A 27,718-nucleotide genomic window follows, 5' to 3' on the forward strand; every position below is an offset into this window, starting at 1 on the left:
TACCACACGGTTATTGTTGAATTATTCGCTCATTTCAGCTTGACCTACATTTCATTTTCAATCAGTGAAAGTGATGTTGTGTGACTCCTGTCCGTCATGCAGTGCATTCAGTGCAGCGGCCCAGGCCCACGCGAGAACTTGCGAGGCAGACAGCCGCGGTAGTGCTGCTTTTTTTTTTTCACAATTGAATATTAATTTTCACAATCGAATGTCTGTTTTTTTTTACAATTCGATTATATAATCAAATTTAGAATATTTGTTGACAGCCCTCCTGCTAACCGTCTGACTGTAGCTCACAATCTGACGTCCGGTCGTTTACTTCTTCTTCAGGTGTTATGAGGTTCAGGAACCAAATGGTTGCATTAGCGCCCTCTGTGGCGACTGCCGATATAACTCTATCTGACTAATAAGAACTTTGTCATTCAGATCTTTCAGACGTTTACCGTTGATGTTTTAGATCGCTGAAACATTTTCTAATATCAAACTCCATTGGAGCTGCTGGAAATATCTGAATGTGACGTCACATTATCTACGCTTGGCCAGTTATGAACAGGAAGAAGAAAAATACACCAAACAACAAAATGGGCCCAGAAATGCAATGTACATCACCAATAGCTGTGGTTGTACTGGACAGTGGATGTGTGGATCTGGATATAAATGAAGCATGGAGCTCAGCTGACTTTCTCTGGATAAATCAAGGTTTACAAAAAAGATACATACTTTTTTCTTTTCCTCTCTTTTCTTTCCAAATTGCGTATCTTGGTCTTAATCCCACAGTTGTTACTTGTTTTCAAGCAGAGACAGATGCCTTTAAAACGCTCACGCTCTCACTCTCTCTCTCTCTCGTTTAATCAACTCTGGTCCTTTTGACAGTCAACAGGAGGCAATCAAGGGGAGAGGAAGAAAAGTGAAGCCGAGGAAAGAAGGAGTGAAGGAGGAGAGGAAGAGGAGGAGGAGGAGGAGAGAGTCAGTCTTAATTACAGCCATAATGTCCAGCTCCTGGTCGGGCGTCAGCCTCGCTTCACACCTTGCAGGTTGATGAGCAGAGAGCATGCTCAGTCAGGAAGCAGCTCGCTCCATGTCTTCCTCCACACAGGGGGCTTCTGGGTAACTGAGCCTCTCTAATGGAAACCCACAAACAAACAGCAGGGGGTGGAGAGAGGAGGAGACGAGAGGATGAGAGAGGAGGAGAGGAAGAGAGAGGAGGAGAGGAGAGGAGTGAGGAAGAGAGGAGGAGGAAAGGATAGGAGATGAGAGGGGAGGAGGAGAGGAAGAGGAGGGAGGAGAGGGGAGACGAGAGGAGAAGAGGAGGGAGGAGAGGGGAGACAAGAGAAGACGAGAGGATGAGAAGGGGGGAGGAAAGGAGAGGAGGAGAGGACGACAAAAGGATAGGAGATGAGAGGGGAGGAGGAGAGGAGACGAGAGGATGAGAGAGGAGGAGGGGAGGAAAGGAGAGGAGGAGAGGAGAGGAAGAGAGGGGAGAGGAGAGAGGAAAGGAGAGGGGGAAAGGAGAGGAAGAGAGGAGAGGAGAGGAGGAGAGTAAAAGAGAAGAGGAGAAGAGAGTAAAAGAGGAGAGAAGAGGAGAGATGCAAAGAAGAAAGGAGATGAGAAGAATGGAGGAGAGGAGAAAAGAAGAAAACATGAGAGGAGAAAAGAAGATGGGAGATGAGAGGAGAAAAGAAGGTGGGAGATGAGAGGAAGGAGAAGAGAGGAAAAGAGGAGCGGAAAGAAAAGGAGGGAGGGGGAATGAACAGAGGAAAGGAAAGGAGGAGAAGTGAGGAAAGGAGAGGAAAAGGAGAGAAGAGAAGAAAGAAGGGAGAGGAGGAGGAAATAAGAGAGGAATAGCACTCCTCGCTGTCAACAAAATATTGATCATCTCTGTTCCTGACACACACACACTCAAGAGAGAAGAAGAGAAGAAGAAAATGAAGAAGAAGAAGATGATGACAGAGACACACTCTAATTTAATTAGGACTTGATCATCATCACCATCGTCATCATCAGCACATCAGAGAGAGAGAGAGAGAGAGAGAGAGAGAGAGAGAGAGAGAGAGAGAGAGAGAGAGAGAGAGAGAGAGAGAGAGAGACTCCTTAGGTAACCAACAAACTATAAATATGCTTGTTGGATAATCTGTGCCATCATCTCTTTCTCTCTTCTAGACGAATCAATTAGCATTTGACTAAATCCCTCCACACACACACACACACACACACACACACAAACACCCAAACACCACCCGTAACAGGTGATGTAATAGTAAACAAAAGGGTGAGTAAACTACATGATCTCATCATGAGGCAAGCAACCAAAAAATTAATTATATTTTCTGAGAAAGCGTTCCTTTGTGCTTCATTTTCCCCTGAAAAGACTCGACCGTTGTGACTTACATCACTTTCATACTTCATGCTGTATGATATACCAGAGTTATTATAGTTTGGAATTTTTCATTAGTTTTTATTTTGATATACAGTAGTTTTCAATTTTTTATCTCAATTCCAGTTTACTTTTAGTTAGTTTTCAGTGGGGTTTTGGCTGTTTTAGTTTCATTTATTTATTTTAGTTTAGTTTTTATTTAGTTTCAGTTCTAGTTTTAGTCTTTTTGGTATGAGTGGCATTTTTTACAGGTATAATATTATAAGTTCAGAACAGGTATTTTGTATGTCTGCAAAAGGTATTGTGTAATATTATCATTAAATCATAAAATCTAAGAAATTTCTAAAATAAATGTATTTACAAAAAAAACTAACTTGGGCCAGCCAGAATTTATTCTTTTTTTCCCTGCCGTACACACATGAACAAAAAGATGAAAACCCATAAAAATTCATATATTTTATTTCAGCTAAGTAGACAAGATAGTTTCAGTTTTTTCTCATTTTTATTTTTATTTCAGTTTATGACAATTCTTTAACTCCCTAGTTTTGGTCTCAGTTTTTGATAAAAACAACAACAACAACAACAACAACAACCTTGACATACTTTTATGTGGTTGAAGGTGATGGCAGACTCCACAAATAAAAAGTTGGATATACTGAGTTTATACTGAGTTGAGGTGGGTTTGTCCACATCCCTGATACAACCTCAAAACCTCACACACTCATGCACAGGCTTCCAGCCAGCAGGTGTCACCTCGGGGCAACAAGCAACTCATTTACACTGAGAAAATTAATTCAGGATGGAGAGAAATGCTGCAGGATACAGTGTTTCACACAGCAGCAGGTCCACTAATACAGATTTCAGCTGATTTCTGGGTGAAGGGTGGGAGCTATCGGTCAGTATAACTGTGTCCTTCAATAAAATTGAACTTTGGACCACATTGCCCAGAATGCACTGCGCTGGGTCAGAGGTTATCTGGGCATACAGGCCTATCTGCATCTCCAGCGAGCAACTGCACCCTAAATACAGACTTCTTTCACTTAAAAGTAATCTGCAGGCAGTTGTTGTGTAATATTTGTTATCAGACACACAGAGACACACACACACACACACACAGATAAATGCTGGTAGTCTGTTCATTCAGTGTGTATGAGCGACGCGGCCGCTGTGAGGAATAATAATCCGGTTGGAAATAATAATCCCGTGCTGCTGGACTGCTGCGGAGGTCTGAACAACGTGGATTACAGCAAGGTAAAATAATAAGAATAACAGTAATAGCAGGATAGGAAGGTGCTGTAGCTGCCTGTGCGCCTACTAGCTTCATATGACTCGATACCGATGCTACAGAAAGAGGGGAAGGTCTCGTTTTAACCGAGGCAGTCAGGCTGTGTTTCTCTTGCCAGCCGAAGAAGAACACTTCCGGTCCGGTCTTTTCAGAATAAAAGACACATTCATACAATTCCACAGCACTCAAACATTGACTACAAAAACTTTGTTTTGTACGATACAATTCAACTACAACAAAACACAACGATAGAAATAATGCTTTTGCGCTGTAATAGAAAACAACCAATTAATATATAGAATACAACTGTAGCCTACAGTACAAAAGTCAACTACCATTGACTTGGCTGACTGCATGTAGATTAGCTGTCAAAAATGTTTTTGACAGCTTTGAGAAAGATCTTAGATCATATTTCATATATATGTTATTTGTCATATCCATATTTTATCAAGATTTGGTCTAGAATAAGACTTTCTAAGCTGTTCCATTCAGAATAAAGTGACCTTCATTAAGTCACAGCACTCAAATATTGACAAAAATGTATTTTGCACAAAACAATTTTTTTTTTATTGTTTTGATAAAGTCCCCCGCAATATGGCTTCATTTTGAGGGCCTGCAATCAGTTTCCTGTGACTGCTTGGGCCTGAATGTAAAGCACAGGTGTATAGTGTGAGTATTTTGGCATAGATTTGAAAAGTGACTTGTGCAGTGTTCAATTTAATGGCCTAATTAAAAAGCAAATTTATTTTATTACTAGTATTATTTATTGTTTATTATTGTATTATTGTTTGTGATGATTAAATAAAAATAAATTCGTTTAAATCGTATTAAACATCCGTGCTTTTATCTTGAAGGCTCAACGCCCAAACTGGAAGTATCATTTTAGTTTTTTATGGCTAACTTCACACGTCCAGGCAGCCGGCCAGTATAAAGTAAGGCTTTTTAGCCTTCAAAATAAAAGCGTGAAATTTATCACTTTTGAAAAATGGAATAAATTTACTTTGGGTTGCACAGAACAACAGCGTATCAAAATCCCTAGATGAAATATGTGACAGCTGTATATAGATACTAAAAAGATTATATTGCCTTATGGTACATGGTAGGCCTATTTTCCGATTAAGGAGGGGAGTAAATTTAAGACAAAAATAATAATAATAGTATTTAATGACTTAAACACACACAAAACTTACCGGCAAACAACAATCTTTGGGGTCTGTTTTTGTTTTTTGTTTGTTTGTTTTGTGTTTTGTGTTGTATATTGTTGTTTTTTATGGCATTTTAAAATGTATGCATGGTTGTATGTAAGTGTATGGTTGTATTTTGTAAATGCGTATGTATGAGTATGAATGTATGGGTGCATGTGTGTATATAGATATGTATAATTTTACATTTTTATGATGTACAATCATGTATAGATATATTTCTATTTTTATTAATGTAAATTCTGCTTCTATTCAGTCGTTAACTGTGAGCATGAATACTAATAAACTCAACTCAAACTCAAACTTCTCCCTACTACTACTCCCTTGAAAAAGTGCCTAAAATTTCAATACCCAGAAATCCTGTGCAGTGAGGTCAGTGAACTGCACACAGCTCACTCATGTTTACCAGGGCTGCTCTGTGATGTTTTATACCAAAGGAAACCAAAGAGACGAGAGAGGAATGTTGGTGAGTCCAGATTTCTCTGCTGCTGTTTAGGAGACAGATTGGATTTCACTCTGAAGTTTCGATTAATCACTTCATGTGGGTGAAGAAGTGTTCATACTAGGGATGTTAATGATTAATCGACAATCGATTAATCGCCGTTAAGAATTTGATCGATCAAGCATATATATTAACTGATTAATCGACAATGTAGGCTATGTGATATTTCTCATATTTCGCTGAAATCATTTACCACCACGAGGGCGCAATTTAACTTTCACCGCTGATACAGAGGAAGAAGAAAGCCAAGCAAGCGGGCGAAAAGTCCAGTGTAGGAGCATTACACCCAAAAAGACAACAGTATTCATTGTAAACATTGTAATACAATGTTGAAATACAGCACGCCTACAAGCACAATGACAGGGAATGCAGGAAGATCTTTTAAGTTTTGCTTGGTTAATTAACTTGTTGAGTAGGCCTAAAGACAGGTGTAAAAACACGCATTTTCTATTTTCTATTTTCTATGTCAAAAGCTGTTTTTTACATAATGATTAATCGATTAATTGGTCGTTAACGTGACTGGCAGTCGATTAAGGAAATTGATTGAAATTTGCATCCCTAGTTCATACCCGGCACCTGAATTACAATTGGGCAAATTTATGGCGTCTCAATTAGTGGGAATGGGACACTCTTCCCCTTTGCAGCCCCACTTTGTGATTTAGCTTGATAAGACAGGTGTATTTTAACATAAAGATCTTTCCTAATCACTGACATGCATATGTGCTGTACAGGTTTTCATTACCTGTCAGCCGGCAGTGTCTCTCTGAACACAACATCCACATGTTCAGCAGAAAGTCAGCAGTCATTCCCTATAGAGCGCAGGCCCACTCAGCTCTGAGCTGTAGGCCCTTCAGCTGCCTCTGTGTAGGAGTGGAGCGTTGTTGGGCAGAAATAAACCCCAACACATCGCTGCACTGACAAACTGAGCAGCAATTAGAGAGAGAGGGAGCTGAGGAGAGGAGGAGGAGGGGAGAGGAGGAGAGAGCGCACGTGTACAGAGGTGTGAGGGCGATGTGGTATTTTCATGTTGGAACCATTTACATTATAAAATTATAAAACGGTCGAGGAGAGATTACACCTACAGTTTGTAATTGTAATTGTCTTGTGATACAAAGCAGCATGCTGGCTGCAAAAAAAACCCCCAAAAAAACCCCAAACAATCTTGACTAGTTTCTTTCTAACAAGTTAAGTGTCTTGGGATTTCTTTACATTAGGCAATCAACTTTTAAAGAACTGTTACAACCCGGCTCAAGGAAGTAACAAAGAAGGGGAGACATACGCCAAAGTAAAAGTTAAAACAATGATTTATTAACTAAAACTAAGGGAACAAAAGGTGTGCATTAAGTGAGGAGGGAGAGAGACACACTGATGGTCTGAAGGCTTTTAAAGCCCAAGAGTACACCGGGCCCAGGTGCACTCCATCAGCCTTGACGACCCCACCCACCAGGCTCCTGCAAGACAGAGTGGGAGGGTCATCACAAGAACTGACTTGGGTTTTGCTGTGTGGTAAACATTACAGACATGTTCTTAGCTCTGAAGTGTGTATTTACTACAAGCTTCCCAACTGCTGCCACCTTAGGAATGTGAAACTTTGACCAAGTTTCCATTTTGACACGCACACCACCATGTTGGAAGAGAGATAGCACAATGAAAAGTAACATTACCACAGCTTCCTCCATGAAAAAAGCAGAATAAAAATTAAAAAAATGACGGCGCTATGCTTGGTATGCAATAGAGTTATCTTTTAGAATTTAATTTGAACACCACACCACAGAGAAATTGGGCATTTTTTTGTTTTGTCAGGGAGGAAGAAGTGAAATGAAGAACTTTTTACAGTTGATAAAAAAAGTCCTGCTTGTTCTATGCAGTAGTATTTTTGATGAGCATAGGAAATGCAATAAAATATTAGTTTAAGATGCTGAAATTTCTCATTTTATGTCAACTACTTTTTTGTTTCCTGGCACAGTTCTTTCTCAATATTGGCCAGTTTTACACAAATTCTTGGCTTCAGAAGTCAATCCTCTCATATCATGGTGTGTGTTTATGTCTGTGCGCTTGTGTGTGTTCGTATGTCTTGGTGGTTTTCAGTGTGTATCACAAATCTAAAAACTGTAAAATGTATCTTTCCACCTCTGACAGACTGCGACGAATTCATCAGTTAATACAGATGAGCTAAAGTTCCCCAGTCTCGCTCATTTACTGTCGATGTAACTCCCAGACAAAGCGCTCATTAAGCCTTACAGGGACACTCTGACCTATTCCCTCTGCCTGCCTCATATATATCATCAGTCCTCTACTGAACCACTGGAACAGGCTTCACGGATAATTAGATACGATCTTATGTCACAATTTTAGTCACTGCCATCAATAATTGCATATTTTGGTGATATGAGAGCATTTCATTTCATTTAGAACGCCTCAATGCAAGATAAGATGACGCTTTAATGATGCTTGTGGTGTGATTGGGTATTTAAAAATAGTCAAGACATTGATATAAGATGAGACTAATAATCATCACTAATAAAACCTAGAAAAATGATCTATCTCCCAATATCTGTCAAAGTAATTGGGATGATCATTTAAACCATAATCGTGCAGACTTGCTTGATTGCTTGTCTGTTTGTCACCAGTAGATTCTACAGATGTAGACAAGGTAGAAGTTGCGTACTTTCTGAACTATGGTGGAACTTGTGCTCCATTCCCAAGAGAAATAGCTTTGAAGATTTATTGTTTTGCTGACCTGTCAGCTGCCAGAAGGTACGAAGGACGGTCTGGGAACTAGCTGGCTGAGAGACACTAGAGTTTCATGTTTTTTTGTGTGTTTTTGTCCTTGAATCTATTATCTGCAGTATTAATGCACCCTTGAGCTACGGTGGCCTGTAATTGACACAAACAATAAAATCATTTTCACAATAGAGAGGAGTAAGCTAGCTAATTAGAGCAGAGATCCAACAGAAACACCTAGTGAAGAGCTGATATATCACCATGCTGAATACTGGAATAATAAAACTGCTTTGTCATTTGCTTTTTTTTGGCTTGAGAAAGAGGCTTATGAGCCTTCATGGCTGAAATGTCTTGTGACACCGGCTGGTGATTATACAACAGAATATTATAGAATACTGTATAGGAGGATTACAGCAGGCCTTACAATTCATATTCCTATAGTTTATATAGGCTTTTGAATGTGCTAATTGCCACCAAAAATGTTGAAAATGAAATGTTGGTGTTCACTATGGAGATAAAAGACTGAATGACAAAGACAGAATGTAGATATCATGAAAGCCGGTGAACTTCAGTGTATGCACCATACAATTTAAAACACAAAAAATGTTTCCACAACAAGGATCTGCATAAGAGATGTAGTTGGCAGTTATGTTCATTGGATTTGATTTTTCTATTGTTTTCAGTTGTTCATAAACCTCACATTAGTTCTTTTTAATTCAGTTATGTATGATCAGAGTTCAGCATAGTGGGTTTAAGGGGAATTTTCGATGGGAGAAAAGTTGGACAAGAGCACCTTAGGCGAGTCCATGTCAATTCTATGACCAGATCTAGTTGACAGCGAGTCAAAACCAGGTCCAAAGGGGGTTGAGAGCAAGTCGAGACTGAGATCAGATCGAGTCCTAATCAGCACCAAAATAGGCAGTGAACAGTGTACAACAATGTCTTTCCAGATGTAAATATAATGCTAAAGGCGTTTCTCAAGGATCAAGATAGATGGATTTGCAGGAACACTGTACATCCAACTAATTAATGCATAGGATTTTTTGAGGACCGTTGCATACTATACACAGGTGTAATCCTCTAAATTGTTTGTCGTTCTGGAGAGGAAATAAACAGAAATGGAGCAGGTGGAGCAAAAACGTAGCTTTGAAAATTTTGAGCTAGGCGGGAAAAAGAGTCAACATCCAAAAGTGGACAAAAGTGTCCATCCAAAAAGACCGAGACCAGTACTAAAGTCCAGTGTAAATGGCCATGTTTGTGCAGTTTGATGGACATTTAACACCAGATATGACTAGCTACATACTCTACATTTCCTTCTCAATCAGTTGAACTACGTACTGTTCCTCCTCTCAGCCTCGTTGCACCATCCCTCTCTTGTCTCTTGCAGGTAGACATGGCGCTGATGGAGGACTTCCTGAAGTGCATCAACGTTTACGACCCCAGGTTCTGCGTCGCTGTGATCGCCATCATTTTCAACCCTTTCTTCTGGAACGTGGTAAGAGCTACAGGATGGATGTCGTCTATATTTGGCAGTTCTCAGCCCAGCCAAGAGAGCTTTTTCCGGCATCTCTTCACCGCAGAGCTTCGTTTGACCTCAGACTTCGTCTTTAGGGAGCTTAGTCACAAAGTCCACTTCTCACCTAAAAACAGTGTGCTCACGCAGTAAGCTGGTTTTGAAATCCTTTCTCTTCAGGGTCAGGGATTAACGTAAGACTTCTTGATGTAGACCCCGAGCAAGTATCTGTAGTAATACAGTTTTGCCCAAGAACTGTGGATTCCTCAATGCAATCCCATAAAGAAAGCATTTTTCTTTTTTTTTTTAGATTATTGACACTCCAAAGACACTCCATTCCATACAAGGAATGGCTTGGTAACTAGTTAGTTGAGAGAGCTTAATGCTTCATGCGGGAATGAACACAGCAGAGTGCGTGCAGTCAGCGTGATGTAACTGGTAGCTTGGTAGCCTTTGGGAGTCATGCACGGCACCCAAAATCTGAAATAACGTGGATGGCACCGCAGTTACACAGACGTGCCTCCATCGAGGAATGGCTGAACGATGAGGAACTGGAACCACCGGTCGATTCTGATAGTTTGATTTTTCTTTTGTTGGGGGATTCGGAGAGCTGAATTTTCAGGCGCACGGTCATCATGAAAGCATGGGAAGCATGAATGCCAAGGTTTGTGAATGGCATGTCTGCACACTTCAAGCCACACAGAAAACCACGAAACAGAAACATTAATTTGGTTCTTCTGTATAGGACTCAAGAACGTGTTGTCTAGTGTACCAATGCTTTTTTTTGTAAGATTATTTATTTGGGCATTTTCGCCTGTATTAGACAGTTCAGTATATACAATATATATAATAAGTAAAGAGTAATTGATTAGATTTTCAGAGTAACTTGCCTAACACTGGTTAAGAAACACTAGTTTTTTGAGTTACAGTGTACTAATTTGGTTAACATTTAAGAATTATGTGCAGCACTGATGCAGAATAGAGTCAGGATGGAGAACTTCTTCAGTGTAATGTACTAACCTTGTGAGTCGAACACAGAGAAGTATTCACCAAGGCTGCTCTCTCTACAGCTCACACAAAGCAGGTAGTTACAGCACATACTGTATTCAGCTGCATGACACCCGCTGTCTGGCACCTCCATGCTGAGATTCATCTTGGCTCTTTGGTCCCTGGAGACTCTAACCTTCTTTATTAAAAGCCCAACAGGTAATGTTCCCATAAGTCAAACGGGCTTTTCATCTTCCTCTTGCTCTTCTCATTTCCTCTAGTTTTCCTCTTTTCTTTTGCTCACTAATAGTGCTCTTTCAAGGGTGCAACAACACAATGCAAGTGCAAAAATGTACATTGTACATTTTATACTTACGTGTGATACTTTTCCCTAGGCTAATACACAGGTTAACAAGAGGGCTAAATTAATTTTATGCACACTACCAGTCAAAGGTCTGGACCCTCCTGATTGAATGTACTCTGTTTTTCATTCTCTTAAAGCCATTTGGATCTAAAGGCTTATGCTGAAATGCTTGAAATTAGTTTCTTAGACAAATATAAATAGTGAAGTTGATCCTATGTATGAATTTCTTTCCAAAGCCTTTGCCTTTCCATCAAGGCAAAGGGCGGCTACTTTAAAGAATCTAAAATATAAGATAGTTTTGATTTGTTTAACACTTTTTTGGTCACTGCATAATTCCATTTGTGTTATTTCATAGTTTTGATGTCTTTACTATTATTCTAAAATGTGGAAAATAGTAAAAATAAAGAAAAATGTGGTGTTTCCAAACCTCTGACTGGTAGTGTACACTGTATATACTTTTTTGTCCGTTAGAGATGCTCCAAATATAAACTGCATAGTGCAGAAGTGCTATAAACATTTAATCACATCTTCTTTAGTGACGGGGTTTAGCGACACTACGTTCATGCTAACACTTTAATCAAATTATGTTCGTAGGATTACAGAACACACTGCAATTAAGACGTGTGAAGCGCTACGGTGTTAGAAAAAACTCCTCTGCACCTTTTATTCCTCAGCTGCTCTTTCTTTATTTAGCACTTTTCTGTCATACGTGATCATTATAGCTTCACAGGAATACTCACAGCTATTATCAGAGCGCTGTGGCTCTCATGCTTGATTTCCTGACTATATTGGTTGCCTGTAATCTTGGTGATTTATGAATCTGAGTTTGCTTTACTTGTCTCCTCACTGTAAATTGCTCTGGGTAATACTATCACCTAAATTCCTCACATGTACACTGGCCATCAGAAGTTTGGGGCCACCTAGCTTTTGAAAATGTTAAATAAATAAGCATGTTTTCTTTGTCGGTTTGCAATAACTTCACCCCATTAAAGACTAACAAGATTCAGTTTGAGAATATTAGTGATGATAACACTAAAACAATTCTAAAACACACTTTCTTCATGCCGACAGTCAGAGACGCTCATGAAAAACCTTCTCTTCACACCAAAGAGACACTTTGATGAACATGAAGCTGAGTGTTGAAGAAATAGATATTTTATGTTAACAAAAGCATTGCAGGCATTTTTTTCCCTTACTCCTTCATTGAAAAATAACAAAGGAAATCAAATAGTGCTTTGAAAATGTAGAAAATGCAAGGTGCTCCCCCAACTTTTGACAGGCAGTGTCATTGCAGATGCACTTACATTATTGTTTGGACATGTAAACACATATTCTGAGTTATTCGCCCACACGAAATGTAAAGTACGGTGCTTTGCTTCAGAACCGCTGGCTGCAGTCGGAGGTATTTGCTCTTTTCTTCCTGCTATTGAAATGAGTTCCCTACCTGAACAGGCACATGTCCTTCCACTCCGCCGGGTGTCACTTTCCTAAGCTTTGTCGGTGACTCTGTCTTCCTCCACACCTGCCGCACCGGCCGAGCGGGGGCACGTGTTCATCATCGCTCTCCGCTCAAGAGACGAGAGTTCAGAGCTCCCTCAATTATCTGCATTAAAGTAAATGTCAGTAGGTGCTCTCGCCTTGCGTGTGACACCAAATCACCTTTTTTTTGTGCATTGTGCTGGAAGATAACTTGTAAGTGGGTGTAATGGAGGCTGTACAGGCAAACAGCATTAGGACTGATGGAGCCCTCTTAGGGACAGGAGAACAATCAAAGATCTTTTCATCTTTTTTGTTTGAGGTACTATGCCTTCCTCCGCCGCCGTAAGAGAGTTTGGAATGATCTTTTATGTTACATCTTAAAGGGTGAAGAAAGAGAGACACACACAGATGTGACGGTTGTCCTGAAACTGTCGTGTATGCAAAGTAGTTTTGAGGTGGTGTTGGTGAATTTTGCTGCATTTCACTGAGCGCTTTAGAGGGCAAAGACACTCGCAATCAATACAACAGTGTTCAGTGTGATCACCTTTATCCTGCAGGGAAACACCTGCAGCCTGATGGGAATAGATGTGGTGAAGGATGACAGCGCCGCCAATCACAGAGCAACAGCAGTCACCGGGGGAACCGGAGGACTATTGATCGCTCTCTCTCCGTTCAGATACTGCTGATCAAAACTCGTTTGTTTGTTTGTTCGCACACGCTTGGCCCAAGAGACGTGCTTCAACATTTGTTACGTTTATCGTTCATATCTCAGACACCGCGGACCAGATTTCGATGAAACGTGTGGGAATAATGCATCTCACTGCTGCATTTTGGTGTTTTTAACATTACACTGAGCCTAAGGAGGGTGCTAAATCGTTTGTTTGTTTGTCCATGTGTTATGTAATTAGATAGATAGATAGATAGATAGATAGATAGATAAACAAAATTTGGGGAAATGATGCATCTCACCACTGCATTCCAGCACTCTTAGCATGTGTTTAGTGCACAAAGTTAGAAGTGTTTCAACTTTAAGCAAAAGATCTTCAGTAGTTTTCAGTTTTCAGTATCTTTAATGGTGACCTCATGCTGCACCAGGAGGCGTAAATATAAATTTCTAACCAATAAAACTATCAGCTTTTTGAACAGTCCCGCCCCTCCGCACCCCTCCCATCAAATAAAACTATCTTTCTCTCCCTGACTTTTTCATTCTCTTAAAGCCATTTTGATCTAAAGGCTTATGCTTAAATACTTGAAAATTTTTCTTAAACAAATATAAATTTCTTTCCAAAGCCTTTGCCTTTCCATCAAGGCAAAGGGCGGCTACTTTAAAGAATCTAAAATATAAGATAGTTTTGATTTGTTTAACACTTTTTTGGTCACTTTTTTTTTTCAAAATTAAGTTAATAAGAAAGAAGGCTTTTTCATCGCTAATACAGCACTCATTGCAACCACTATACTATTAACAATAAAGCTACAAGCATCTTGTCTCAGTTCATGGGATTACAAAACCAAAAGAGATGAAAGATAGTTCCTGGATGTGGTCTAGAGCAGTGTGTGTTAATGTCTTTAAAATGTCTCTGCTTGACATGGTAACATTTATGAAACACGCCCCATTGAGTTTTCGGCCTCCTCCCCTGCGTCACTGACCAATCTCCTAATCTTTCCTGTCACGTTTTCCACCCGCCACGTTTCCCTCGCTTCTCCGTCCGACCCCCGAGAGCGGCGAGCGAGGAGGAAGCCGGTGTCTGTTTCCCTTACCGGCTGCAGGATGTGAGGTGCAGGCTGTTCCAGTCCTGTACCTGTAACACCAGAGTGTTAGAATGACTGAAGTCTGACCCAGTTAATAACTTTTGGTACGAGGTGCATGCAGGTCTGTTGCACCAGCCTGTATTTAGGTCAGGTCGGCATGTCACTGTGTTCCAGGTTTGGTTTCAGTTCAGTCCAACTGGTGGAAGAGACAAAGATGTTTCCTAGGTTCACAACGAATGTGTGTGTGTGTGTGTGTGTGTGTGTTTTGTGTGCATGCTGATGTTTGCAGCCCCAAATATATATATCTATAATGTAGTCTTGCAGTTGTCTGACAGCAGAAACAGAGAGATATGTCAGTGACAGCACCTGTGTTGTGTTATAAACTATTTTGAAACACACATAAATAATCACAGACAGTCGGAGGAGGCAGAAAGTTCACTTCTTAACGTTGTTGGCAATGGTGAGAACCGATCTACACGCTGTGGAAGTACGTCAGCCATGTTGGGGAAAAAAGTCTATCACAACCTTTGAATGTGCGACGTGCATCATGTGACCAAAAAGTTAAGATGGAGAAACAGGCAGAGAAACCTTACATAGAGCATCTTTGTGACGAATAAAATGGAAAAGAAACAGATTGTTTTCTCAAGTCTTTTCGTTTTTTAGTTCCTAAAAGTGGATCAGCGTCTGTCACTTTTGTTTTAAACCAGATGACGACAAACAAGTACAGATTCTGTGCAAAGTTTGCCTTAGGGTTGTAGCTGCACCTTTTGCTTTTATTTTACTCTTATTTTATTTATTAACTAAAATAGAGTGGTTCATTACATGCTATGTATGCATATTTTTAGTCACGTTTGTTGTTACCCACAATAAGTAACTGAGTAAAACAGGAAGAATGAAAACAAGACTATCTAGCTGCTGCAACTTTTAGAGAAACACCGCACTGACAAAAGTGAAAATATATGTTAAGCAAAAATAATTGGGATTATCATTTAGCCATAACTATGAAGCCCTTTTACAGTGGACCAATGGGAGCTGGACCTGGGTCCTCTGGTTGAAGGACAGTTTCCTAACTCCTCATGCCGCCCTACATGTTAAATAGAGCACACACACACACACGCAGACACACACACACACACGTAGGTGTTTCTGAGGTCAGTCCAGCCTGCAGTCATTCCATATTCCCAAAACATTAAAATGAATCATGAAGCCTGTGCAGAAGTCATGAATATCTAAACACAGTGAATATCGCTTTACTGATCCGACTCCTCAAATGAATAATGACTTTTATTTCAATACCGCCTAATAATAGTTGCTAGCATGCCTGAATGTATTCAGAGTATCTCATATTTTCCTAAAGCACTGTGTGTGTGTGTGTGTGTGTGTGTGTGTGTGTGTGTGTGTGTGTGTGTGTGTCTCGCCGCCTCGTTCACGGACTCTGCTCATATCCGTGTGAAAAGATAAAAGGTCAAGCAGTGATGGTTGGGGGTTGGTACATCCAGATCTGTGTACAGCCCACCCTTCCACACACACACACACACACACACACACTGACATACAGACACACACACAACAAATTCAAGGAACAGGCCTTTCTGTGTCTCTGTTTCAGCAGGAACACTGTGTTCGGTGCATAACCTGGTAATGCAAAAAGTCCCGCCATGTACGAGGAGGTAGGGAGTTTTTTCCTACGTGTGTGTGTGTGTGTGTGTGTGTGTGTGTGTGTGTGGAGGGCCTGGATAATGACTCATCTGCAGACAAAGTGGAGTATATGTAAAAAGCCTCTAAAAAAAGAGAGGCAGAGATGCATTTTGTCGCGGTGTCAAGCTGTTCGCCAGCCTCGGATCGCGCGGCGCTCTCGCTAAGACTCGCCTCTCCCTCGCTAATTGCTGCGCCCGCTGATGCTAATTACACACCTGTGTGCTGATTGCAGGGGTGTCAGGTGTCGATGATGTCATTTCCTCCCAGGGAGCCCAGTGCGGTGCCGGTGGCGGCGGGGCGGCAAGCTGAATTTCCTGCCTGCTGCTTTCATTGCCGTGTATTTATGTGTGTGTGTGTGTGTGTGTGTGTGTGTGTGTGTGTGTGTGTGTGTGTGTGTGTGTGTGTGTGTCCAATCACAGTACATATTTATAGCCCTGATAATCCCATCACGGTGCATTAATGAGCCTCAGTCCCTCCAGGCTCTTAGATCATGACTGGATGATGATGATGATGGTGGTGGTGATGATGATGATGATGATGAAGGTATAATTAATGCCGATGAGAGTCTGTCGTCTTCCTCTCTGTCACCTCCTGTGTCTGCTCCACTGACACACTCCCGTCATGCCAGAGGGATCGTGAGGGATTATGAATATTCATATTGGAATCTCACATCCAGGAAGGAAGTCAGGGTTTTTTTATTTATTTATTTGTTTTATTTTGGAAATGGGGTTTTAATGAGGCGACGGACTGGGGGGTTTTATGAGATTAGTCATATCATTGCGTCAGACGGTGAATCTAAATCTTTGTCCCTCAGCCTCATCACTGTGGTGTTTCTGCACTGCACTTCCCACAGATCACCTGTCAATCAAACAGTGTGGGCGGAGCTTGGGTTTTCTGTTGATGCAGTTTGAGTTTCTCTCTTCTTTGTCTGTTCAGTCATGGTGGCTATCGCTGCTCACGCTAACTACCCAGTTCTTCTTCTTCTGTTGATTCCAAACAAACCGCTGCCGTCACACTTAATGTGGCTATAGGTTGAATCACTATTGTGTTAAATCATTTAGCGATAAAGAGTAGCAAAACAGACTTACTTACTTATATGAAAATATGGTGGATTATTACTTTAAGGTTTTATTTATAGCTGCATACACTATGAATTTTGCTGTTTGGCGGCACCTGTGGCTGTGAGTTTTTCCCTCAAGTTAAACCCTTCCCCTTTGCTTTAGTGACGTCAACAATCTACAGAAAACATTATCCATATATATATTTGTACCTATCCATTTAAAAAAAGAAGCCGTCTGCATCGGTTCTGTTGCTTTGCCACTCCTTGGGGTCTTTCCATTGAGTAAAAGCAGCATCGATATATTTACTCTTCTGTTTTCGCGCCGCTTATCACTCTCAGTTTTTGCTTGGAGACTTTCCAAAAAAAATCGACTTCTGTTGCTCTGGCTGGCTAGAGACGGAGGCGGTGAAGTCTTTCTCTGCCAGGCTTCACTGCACCTACTCCGGCTCCAAAACAGCCCACAGATGATGGTGATCTGAGCGTAACCCTCTTCCTTGTTTACCTAAAACGTGAAAACGCATCACTTCTTTTGCGCCATTGATTGTGCTCGACCACAGCGGCCGGAACGAAACAAACTAGGGAGTCTCTCAGGATTTTCTCCTATTCAGCCCCGAGACAAATATTTCACAGTGTATTTTTAAGATGATCCTCAGTCCTCTCCTTCCTCTCCTGCTCCTACTTTCCTTTCCTCTCCTCACCTCTCCTCCTTTCCTTTCCCTTTGTCCCCTGGCTGTTCTCTCCTGTCGCTCCCTCCTGCTGCTCTGCCCAGCAGTGGTTTTGATGGGAGTGAATGACAGTAGTAATTCTCTTTTTTCTTCTTCTGGGCCTTCCTCTTTTGTCGCCTGCCCTTTTCCCGCTCCCCAATGATCCCCGTGTCTCTCTTTTCTCTACGTATCCGTCATCCTTATCCTCCTCTCCCTCTCTTTCTCCTTGATGGTTGGCCTTTCCTAGCTGTCTGTTTCTCTTTAAGTCGTTTTCTTCTTGCTTGTCCTCTGTCCATCCCCTTCACTCCCTCTCTCTTTTCTCATATATATGCATGCACAAATGCCTCTGTGCTGCATTATCTTTCAATGGGGGGGAAAAAATTGCCAGCGCCTTTTGAAGTACGTAATGTGCATTTTTCTATTCATTTTCCAATATTGCTTCTTCTGTTCACTGCGTTCTTGTTGGAGAGGCGTGAGACGCACAAACAATAATAGTTTCAATTTCTTTCTCATCAATCTGCCATTGTATCATAATTACGAGACCACAGTTTTACCGAGTCTGTCCTGGAACAACCTTGATGAGCCGATAGACTTGTCAGAATATCAGTCTGTTTTCATAACAGATGAGTTTTTAGTCGTCGTCTCAATGATTGCTTGCCTCTTGGTTATGTAAGCTGTCACTATCAACATGAATTATCAGCGTGTTACATAAGACTTTATCTGTTTGTAGTGGATTGTAATTTGCTCTTTTTAATGTGAACTTGCTGAACTTCTGCTGCAATTCTAGGAAGAGTTGTTAAGAAAAATGTAGTTTTGCTTCATTTTCGGCCAGCAGAAATGAAAGAATGGGCTTATACCTAGTTGATTGAGAGAAACTAGAGTTTTGTTTTTATTCATTTGGTTCTACCCAAGCTTATAAACTAAAATGAAAACTAGGTGTTAACAAATGTTATTGTAAACTGAAATACAATAAAAAGGAGACTTTGAGGAAAACCTAAAACTGTCTAGTTGTAAAAATAACTAAAATGAATTAAAAATATATGTCAAATGTTCCACGTTCCACGTTTTCGTCTTTTTGTTTATGTGCAGGGTGAAAAAAGAATTTTTGCATTGTACTGAAAAAGGGGGCGTGGCAAATTAGCACCGGCGATACGTAAACTGGTCATGTGACCTCACCCAGCTTTACGATTTTAACTTCTTGCCTATGATCACAGTGCTCCCTGATGGGTAGAGACAAACATATTTTACTACTGAAAATGGACGGCATTCCCCTTTAACTTTAGTTTTGGTCACATGGGTGCATGTTGCATATTCAAAGGTTGTGATTGGTCACACATAATGAAAGTGCTTGATGTACCACACTGGGACTTTCAGGGGAATTGGAAAATACAACAAATACTTCAATATCTTGTGTTTTTTCTCCACAGCAAGCCGAGCTGTAGCGGAAACCAGACTGTTCATACCTTTAGAACTTTTTTTGGGCTCAAAAACGACACAAACAAACCAGGAAGGACTAATGTTTTTAGTTCATGGAAGCACTCTGATTTAGTTATGGAAAGTCATGGAGTTTTACAGCAGGACGGCGGTGGGAATCTTGCCTTTCCAGAGGATATTAGATGGATGACGCAACCGCACTCTGCTTGCCTCCTCTCCCTCTGGATGAGAGTAAACTAAAAGCACTCAGGCAGGTAGGAAGGGTTCTTTTTTTTTTAAAGGCTTTTTTCCCCCCCGTTTCATTTACGTCTTTCTCTATTTAGACCCCCATCAGTCAGTTGCCTAGGCAACAGGCATGTACAGTACTCTGGTGTTCAATGATAGGAGATTTAACAATAACAGATGGGATTTGGAAGATTAATGTTCTGCACGTCTTTCAGTCGATGAAATTTCCAGTCGAGGATCTCTCGAGATCGACGCCTCGTTCACATCTTCCTCGTTGAATTTTCTCCTTTCACCAGACGCTTTCACTTTCAGATTGCCCTGATGTATTAAGAGTGTTTGAAACTATTTCAGAGTCAGATCCGGCGCTGCATGTGTGAGATGAGATCCATCGGCGCGGCTGCAGAAGATAAGATGTCACGCTGACACGGAGGTGCTGACAGAAAAATGGTCAGCCTGTTCCTTCCCGTCTTATCCCTCTGCCTCGGGCCGCCATCTCGCCGGGCGTCACGTGGAGACGCCGTCACCACGGGAGATAACGGGACACTCTGAAATCCCACGTGATAGTCAGGATACCGTGGGAACTGACCGTTTAGCTATAGAAAGATCACTGTGCAAGGCAGGTTCAGCTGCAAAACAACACAGCGCCGGATGGATGGTTGGAAAGGTGGTCGGTTTGCACTAACTTAACCCCATTAAAGACCAACTAGATTTAGTCTGAGAACAAAAAATCATACATGCAAATATTTGTGATGATAACACTAAAACAATTAAACTAGACGTTCATCAAAAAAGCCTCCTTAGCTGCTGGAATTGCTGCTCACACTTTCTTCATTCATTGCACTTTCTTCACACTCTTCTCACCAAAGAGACACTTTGATGAACATGAAGCTGAGTGTTGAAGAAATAGATCCAAAGTATTAGGAAACAGCTATTTTATGTTAACAAAAGCATTGCAGGCATTTTTTTTCCGCTTACTTCTTCAAAAATAACAGAGAAAATCAAATGGTACTTTGAAAACTGAGAAAAGGCAAGGTGTGCCCAAACTTGTGTATGTTGCTTATGATGAAACCAATTAAAAGGCCTCCGGAAACCTCGGGAAACCAATTAACCGGCCTCCTCATTCTGTTCTACGATTGATTGTTGATCAGTTACATCTAGTTTGAGATGTGTTTGTGATAAAGAGCTATATGAATAAATGAACTTGAACATGAGCTGCTGCAAAGCCCCGCCCCGACATGCGCCGTGCATGAAAATATAGAGTCCTACATTTTTGCTTACCTTAGAGAGAGTTGAAGCAATATTCCACTTGGTTTTTTGTAGGGCTGAACAATTAATCGAAATTTTATTGAAATCGCAACATGGCCTACTGCAATTTTCAAATCGCAGGAGGCGCAATATTTGTTAAAGGTGAAATGTGTGTCAAAATACCATTTTAAATGAAATATTGTCGTGCTGCAGAGATGTCCTGGCCTACACATCATATTCTACAGACTTAAGAAAACATCTTTGTTTGGTACAGATCCCCGCAAAAATCACACCATAATCATTTTAATACGTTTTTCAATGAAAATGAGAATAATGATGTCAAAATTATCATTCCCTCTAATATCGCAAATTATATCGCAATTGCAATATCAGTCGAAATAATCGCAATTAGATATTTTTTCAAAATCGTTCAGCCCTAGTTTTTTATATATTTCATCCTCCCTCTGCTTTCATTCCCTTCATCACAGCTGATGTTCTAAAGTCACAAATCGCAAATTAGAGAACTCATGAAAAGCAGCACCGCATGAAACGTGTACGTGTTGGCTTTACAGATTAGGTGCTACGTTTAACACACACACACACACACACACGCATAAACAGCCTCGATGATGTAAGGCCCCCATGTGTGTGTCCTCTCATTCGGGCGTCTTATCTAGCGCCTGAGGGGTCCTGATCGGCCCTCCGGCAGAATGAGTCATCAGCCTTTAGACAGCGAGAAGGAGGGAGCTGATGGAGCGAGACGGATAGAAAAGGGGGGAAAAGAGGAGGGGTTTCATTTCAGCCAGAGTGGAGGGAGGTAAAATGGTAAAATAACGTAACTCCCTAAAAAAAACCCAGGGAATAGTGTGACTCAGGTTTAGTTTCTTCACACGTACAAAAGATGAGCGCTGGGAGGAGGAGAGAGGGAAGGCAAACTGTGCGGATGGGACAGAGAAGCCTCAAACAGTATTGCAGTATTGTAACTGAAAAGAAAAAGGAGGCGAGCTGGGCAAAGGAAGCCAAATGACATCAGCACAGAGAAGAATGGTAAAAAAAATAACTGAATGGATAGTCAGTAAAGAGTCCGTTTCCTTTATTTTTCTTGGTAAAGGAAAGAAAAATACAAGAAAAGCGAGGGTGGAAGTGAGAGAAAGGCAGTGTTTTGTGTTATTTATAGGGCCTGTGTGTGTGTGTGTGTGTGTGTGGTATTGGCCTGTCACCTCTCCACGTTGGCGTTCACAAGCATTTACAGTCGAACACCGATAGGCAGCAACTTTAGATACAGAAAAGAAAAGAAAATCTGTTATTTTGTCCTAATAAGTGATGCTGTGCTGGAGGATCCTCTTATAGAAATAATTCCCTCTCAGACACTTTCCTTGTTTACAACTCAAGACTTTCTTTCCAAAATTGAGGAAAATTGGTGCCTGCTCTTACAAAATGATTGCTGGTGTGAAAGTAAAAAAACATTATGGGTTACTATTAAAGGACAAGGCCGGTGGTTTTTAATGCGTTGCTTACCGTCAACAAATCCTATGAAAATAACAAAATCAGTAATGATGAACTCCATTGTATTAAAAAAAAACGATTAAAAACACGTCACAGAGTCATGCCGTTGCTCTGGGCAACATATTTCATCATCACGATGCACCGGGCCGGCCGACTTTTTCCTCAAACAACTTAATAAGCCGGCTGTAAACACTTTGCGATCTCAGGAAAGTAGTTCTGTAGCACAGAAAATAGTCCCCGGCGTAATGAAGAATTTGTTCCCATTTGAGTTTGATTTGGTAATAACTACAACAGCCTGACTTTTCGTGGTAACAGTTAGCGATTTTTAAAATGTAAACTATGTCTTTGTGAGCTGTATTTCAAGGTTTTTAGCTTACAATTGGAGCCAATGACTTCCGGGTTGACGGCTAAAAACGGTACGTGGAGAAGTCAGAAAGTAACGGGAGTAGAGCAAACGCATTGTTGATTTTGTTATTTTCATAGGATTTGTTGACGGTAAGCAATGCATTAAAAAACACCGGCCTTATCCTTTAAGCTGTATGAGTCATGTTGAGACGTTTGCTTACAAGATGGCCACAGTAAATTTCTGAGGATCGACTCGTGAACGAAATATTGACTGAAACCATATTTACATGCAAAATGGATGTATAGAGCTGTGTAAGGCTGCGTTCACATACAGCGTTTTACAGACAAAACAGTGTTGTGCAACAAGCAAAGGCTTACCAGATATTTCCAATACATGTCCAGTATAATCCATACTGCCTTTATGATCGCTGTTACAGTAACGTAAATTCACTTATTACAACGTCCTATTTCTCCACCGGCACTTTCACTTTCTCCATATTTGTTGTTGCTATGGGAAACGGCCAGCGTCTCCGTCATCGCGATTGGTCGGCTGAGAAAAAGCGGTTCACGTCACCCGGCGCTTTTCTGAAAAGTTGAACATTTCTCTTGCCTGGGTCCAGACCTTTGACTCCGCCCACTCCACCGAGTCGACCGCTTCTGGTCCGGCATCGTGACACGAAACAGCGGTTTCTCTCGGTTGAAAAATGATCGGTCCAATGAGCGCCGGGGGGGGGGGGGACTAACGATTAGCCAATCAGCGCCACGGGCGGGACTAACGCCGTTGTCAAGCGTTGTCAAGCTGTGCGCCGGAACCAAGGAGGAGAAATAACAACAATGGCGACCGCTGTAGACAAGATAGACGCTGCTATCGAGGCTGTTCTAAATCAATTAAAAGTACCAATTACTTTGAAATCTGAACAGCACTCTGCTTTGAAGGCATTTATTCAAAGGGGAGATGTTTTTTTCGCATCAGTGTCGACTTAAAATGACGTTAGATTCAGGCGGATACGTTGGCCTCTAGTGATTGGTTAGGGAAAATCGAATCCCCCTCCCCCACGGAAATCTGTTAGAGTGGAGGCAACGTCAGACTGAAGATGGAAATGGAGAGTAACGAGTTGACACTTCTGTCTGATATCAGGCAAACATTTCTCAACTTTTGAAAGCGCCCCGCTGCAGCGCTTTTCGGGAGCGGCCACGTTTTGTGCGCCTTGCGGCCGCTTCCCATTACTTTTGATGAGAAAAGGGCGCTGGCAGTTGGGGAAAAAACGCTGTGTGTGAACGCAGCCTAAGGAAACCAGTACATGCCATCATGACAGTTTCTAAGGAGGGAAATCAACGTTCAGTTAGATATTTTTATGGTCTGACGCACATTGTTGCACACGCAAGTCTTTTGTCTTAGAACACAAACTTGATGGCAGTTATATTTAGGCTGATTATTAGCAAGGCTGCGTCAGTCAGTAAAGTGTCAGGGTTTGGAGTTTGTGTGTGTGTGTGTGTGTGTGTGTATGTGTGTGTGTGTGGACTTCTATCCTTGTGAGAACCAGTTTTAGTTTTATATCTTCAGAGTGAGGAGGCGTTTGTGAAGTGAGGGCATTTTGGCCGATCCTCACTTAATTCTTTAAGGGGTTTAGCTTAGGGTTAGGGAACCAATGTAGTTAATGGAAGGTCCTCAGTGTGTGTGTGTATGTGTGTGTGTGTGTGTGTGTGTGTGTGTGCTTGGACATCTTATTCCGATTTTCTATCATTCTCTATCATTATCCTCATCATCTCCAACCGCATACAACCATTACCTCAAGTTACATAATGACCTTTGAGTCGATAAACTGACAATCAGCTTGATATTTGTCCCTTCAATGGACTAATCTGGCTCGCTTGTTTCTCAAAAGCATCTGCAATCAGATTGCTGATTGCCGTGTACTTTATCAGTTAACTACACACACACACACACACACACACACACAGACACACACCTCCCCCTCGCTCTGCCCTCACAGGCGGAGGTCATCTCCAGGTTAACAAATACTCAGCTCATGCATTATCAGTCTGCCGTGACAGAGCGAACGCCTCAGTCATATCCCATGTCATCTGATCTTCACTCTCAATATGTAGTCAGTCTCTTCCAAGTCGTCACGGCTCCCCTGCCACTGACCCACATCTCTTAATAATACCATTATATAATACAATAACTTTATTTATATAGCATTTTTCTAAACAAACTTACAAAGTGCTTTACAGAAAAATAAGAGATAAGAAGAACCTACAATAAAACGATGCAAAAATATATTGAATAAAGGAGGCAAATAATAGTTAAGACTAATAAAACCATAAAACAAAGATAAAACACAGGTAAAAGGGAGTAGATAAAATAATAAATGAATATATCTATGAGAAGGCCTTTGTATAAAAGTGAGTTTTAAGTTAAAGGACGATACTGATACTTTCTGCTCACTACATTTTCACAGTTTATCACAAGGATTATCACAAAAAGACGAGCCTGGCAGGTTATAAGCCTGGCGGTGGGGAATTTACTGCTCAGTATTTCTGATTTCAGTGATTAACTTAAGTATCCAAGCAGTTTAAACACTGAACGGTGTCTGCAAGCTAGGCTAACGCTAGCTAAGTTAGCCTAGCTTATTCACTTGTTCACTAGCTTGTGATAATCCCTAAAATCACCCTAAAAAAACTTAGCAAAGCAAAATCGATATCATCTTTCACTTCTTAAAACCTACTTCTATGTAAAGGCCTTCTCTTAGTGTTGATTTTAGCTTATTTTATTCTATTTTCTACTTTCTTTTTATTATTTATTGTATTCCATTTCATTGTAATCCTTATTTTAGATGGTTTTCTTTCCTTTTCTATTTTAGGTCCTTTATCTCATATGATGTTTTATTGACTTTTTAAACTCTATTTTTCTTGTTGTAAAGCACTTTGTAACTTGGTTTTGAAAAGTGCTATATAAATAAAGTTTATGATCATTATTATAAAAAAAAACGCTTCTCAAGTCGCACACAGCAGGTTTGCGGCGTGCCTTGCTTTAAGGGTTAAAGTCATAATTTGTGACATTTTCATCTAAATAAATGCCCTTCTTGCCACTCTACCACCTGTATAACACAATAGTGATTCATCCAGTTCAGGGCAGGTTGTGTGGGGAAGAGATCCATGCTGTGCGGATAACCTCAAATGACTGAGATGCCAGACTGCCAGCAGTTAATCCAGGTCATTAATTAAATTCTTTCACTCTGTTTATTTAGTTCAGTGACTCCCACCAGTTAAGAAGAGATAGATATTCACGACTTCTATGAAGGATTAGCCTAATTATTCAGTATGTTGTTTTCCCTCTTTCAGTCTCTGGAGTCAATTAGAAAGATTGCAAGGGTGATCTGACCCCAGAAGCACCCACACAATGTAGGGTAACTGTGTGTGTGTGTGTGTGTGTGTGTGTGTGTGTGTGTGTGTGTGTGTGAGAGTGAGTGAGAGAGAGAGAGTGTGAGTGAGTCATGCTGGTGGGCTGTTGTTTTCCTCAGATTGAATTTCACTAAGGGATCCATTAATTCTCTCTCTCTCTCTCCTTACCACCTATATGTATATATAAAATAAAAGTCAGACTTTGCAGGTCCTTAAAAAGCCTGAAAAAAGTCTTTGGATAAATTAGATAAACCGAAGGTCTTAAAAAGTGTGTTTTAATCGCTTTTTAGGTTCAACTGTCGCAGTCTGCATTGTCCCGCTGGGTGTGTGTTGGACAGCAGCACTCGCAGCAAACTACAGATACACTCTGCAGTGAAGTATATGGGACAATATTATTAACACAATGAATCATCACATTGCAAAAAATGCATCTTAACAAGTCATTTCGTCTATTATTGAGTAAGTAAGTGAAAAAATCTGCCAATAGGGTTCGATAATTTCACTTGTTTCCAATGCACATCAATTTGTGTCAAAAGATTTATAGAATCAAGAGTCATTTTCTTGACAGCAGTGCAGTGATCTGCCTTATTCTGACTGGTTTCAACATACTGACACTCTGTTCTAGAAAACTCCTGAAACAAGTGAAGCTGCATTGGAGACAAGTGGAGTTATCTCTCCTCACTGCAGAATGTTTCTCTTGGTTTAAGAAAAATAAGATTTGAAGGCTGAATATGAGACTAAACGACTCGTTTGGGACGTTTTCTGCAGTGCATGATGGCAAAAACTTGGAAAATAAGACCCAGGTTGAAAATAACAAAAAATGACAAGCTGTCCAGTGATTTTAACTTGTTTCTAGACCTATAAAGGTTATTTCGGGATATTTTTAGTCAAATTATCTAAATTTTACTTGATACATGCCAATATGACTTTTTTCAAGAAATCATCAAAAATCTGGAAACAAGAAACTTTCTCCAAGACAATTTTACTTTTACCAAGTAAATGTCCTGAAACAAGTTACATCATCCTGAAAAAAAAAAAAGTCAAATTTGTTGAAACCAGTAAAATGATCTGCCAGTGCAGTAAGATCAAAAGTTAAAAAACATCCTAAAATAAGCTTGATAAGTCTGGATACAAGATAAAATAACTTACCAAGTTTGTCAGTTTTTGCAGTGCACTTTAAGGGGTAAGTTGACCAGTGGGCCGATCTCACAAAAACTCTGTGTATTCCTTTAAGTTCATCTTTATGAAGCCTTCCCTCCTCTTGTCTCCACGGTACAGACAGCGGTCTGTGTATCCCGACCCGCAGGCTGCCTCTGAACTTTACATAAAGGCATAAAGGTCACAGTCGCTCGGTGACAACGTGATGGAGATGCTGCTGCACCTGGGGGGGCAGCGCTTAAAGTCGCATACGTGGGCCGCAAACAAGGCGCAGTATTGTCTGTTGACCCCTCAGGTTACATCACCGCCTTTGTAGTAGCCAACATTGATTTCCCCCCCCCGATACGTCTTTTTATTCGGTCAAAGCTTGCGAGAGAGCATTTGGTTCTATAATCTGTCAGTTTCAGCAGACATAAGTGTATCAATTTTGCGATTTGAGCTGAATCACTGTGATTGCGGGTGATGTGGTGAGCGGCTGAGCCTCTCGCCGCTGCCTGGAGGAGGGACGGACGCCGCCGTTACAGCGGGCAGAATCTCATTTAGTCTGTAAACCGACATGAGTGGGGTTTTGTTTTTGGCGGGGGCGGGTTGGTTGCTGCAGGCCATGATGACACACTGCTTTTTTCAGTGCAATAACATGAAATCGGCCTTGCGGGTTAAGTCTTTCTCCAATAACTGCCTCCAAATTATCCTTGAGCTTTTACACTGTGGCTCCAGTGGCAGAAATTCACACATTCCTTCCTCAAGTAAAATTGCAAA

At 40.9% G+C, this 27,718-nt stretch overlaps 1 protein-coding gene across 1 annotated transcript in view; it reads left to right on the plus strand.

Moving 5' to 3' along the window:
- Positions 1 to 3,363: 3,363 nt before the first annotated feature.
- Positions 3,364 to 27,718, plus strand: part of pemt (phosphatidylethanolamine N-methyltransferase) — a 72,978-nt gene continuing 48,623 nt past the window's right edge. The window contains exons 1-2 of the mRNA XM_071907479.2: positions 3,364 to 3,625; positions 9,475 to 9,582. Of these exons, the coding sequence (XP_071763580.1) occupies positions 3,524 to 3,625; positions 9,475 to 9,582 (210 nt within the window). The 5' untranslated portion in view covers positions 3,364 to 3,523. The remainder of the gene's footprint in view (positions 3,626 to 9,474; positions 9,583 to 27,718) is intronic.

The sequence above is a fragment of the Centroberyx gerrardi genome, chromosome 20 (assembly GCF_048128805.1).
Source record: "Centroberyx gerrardi isolate f3 chromosome 20, fCenGer3.hap1.cur.20231027, whole genome shotgun sequence".
In the NCBI taxonomy this organism is placed as follows: domain Eukaryota; kingdom Metazoa; phylum Chordata; class Actinopteri; order Beryciformes; family Berycidae; genus Centroberyx; species Centroberyx gerrardi.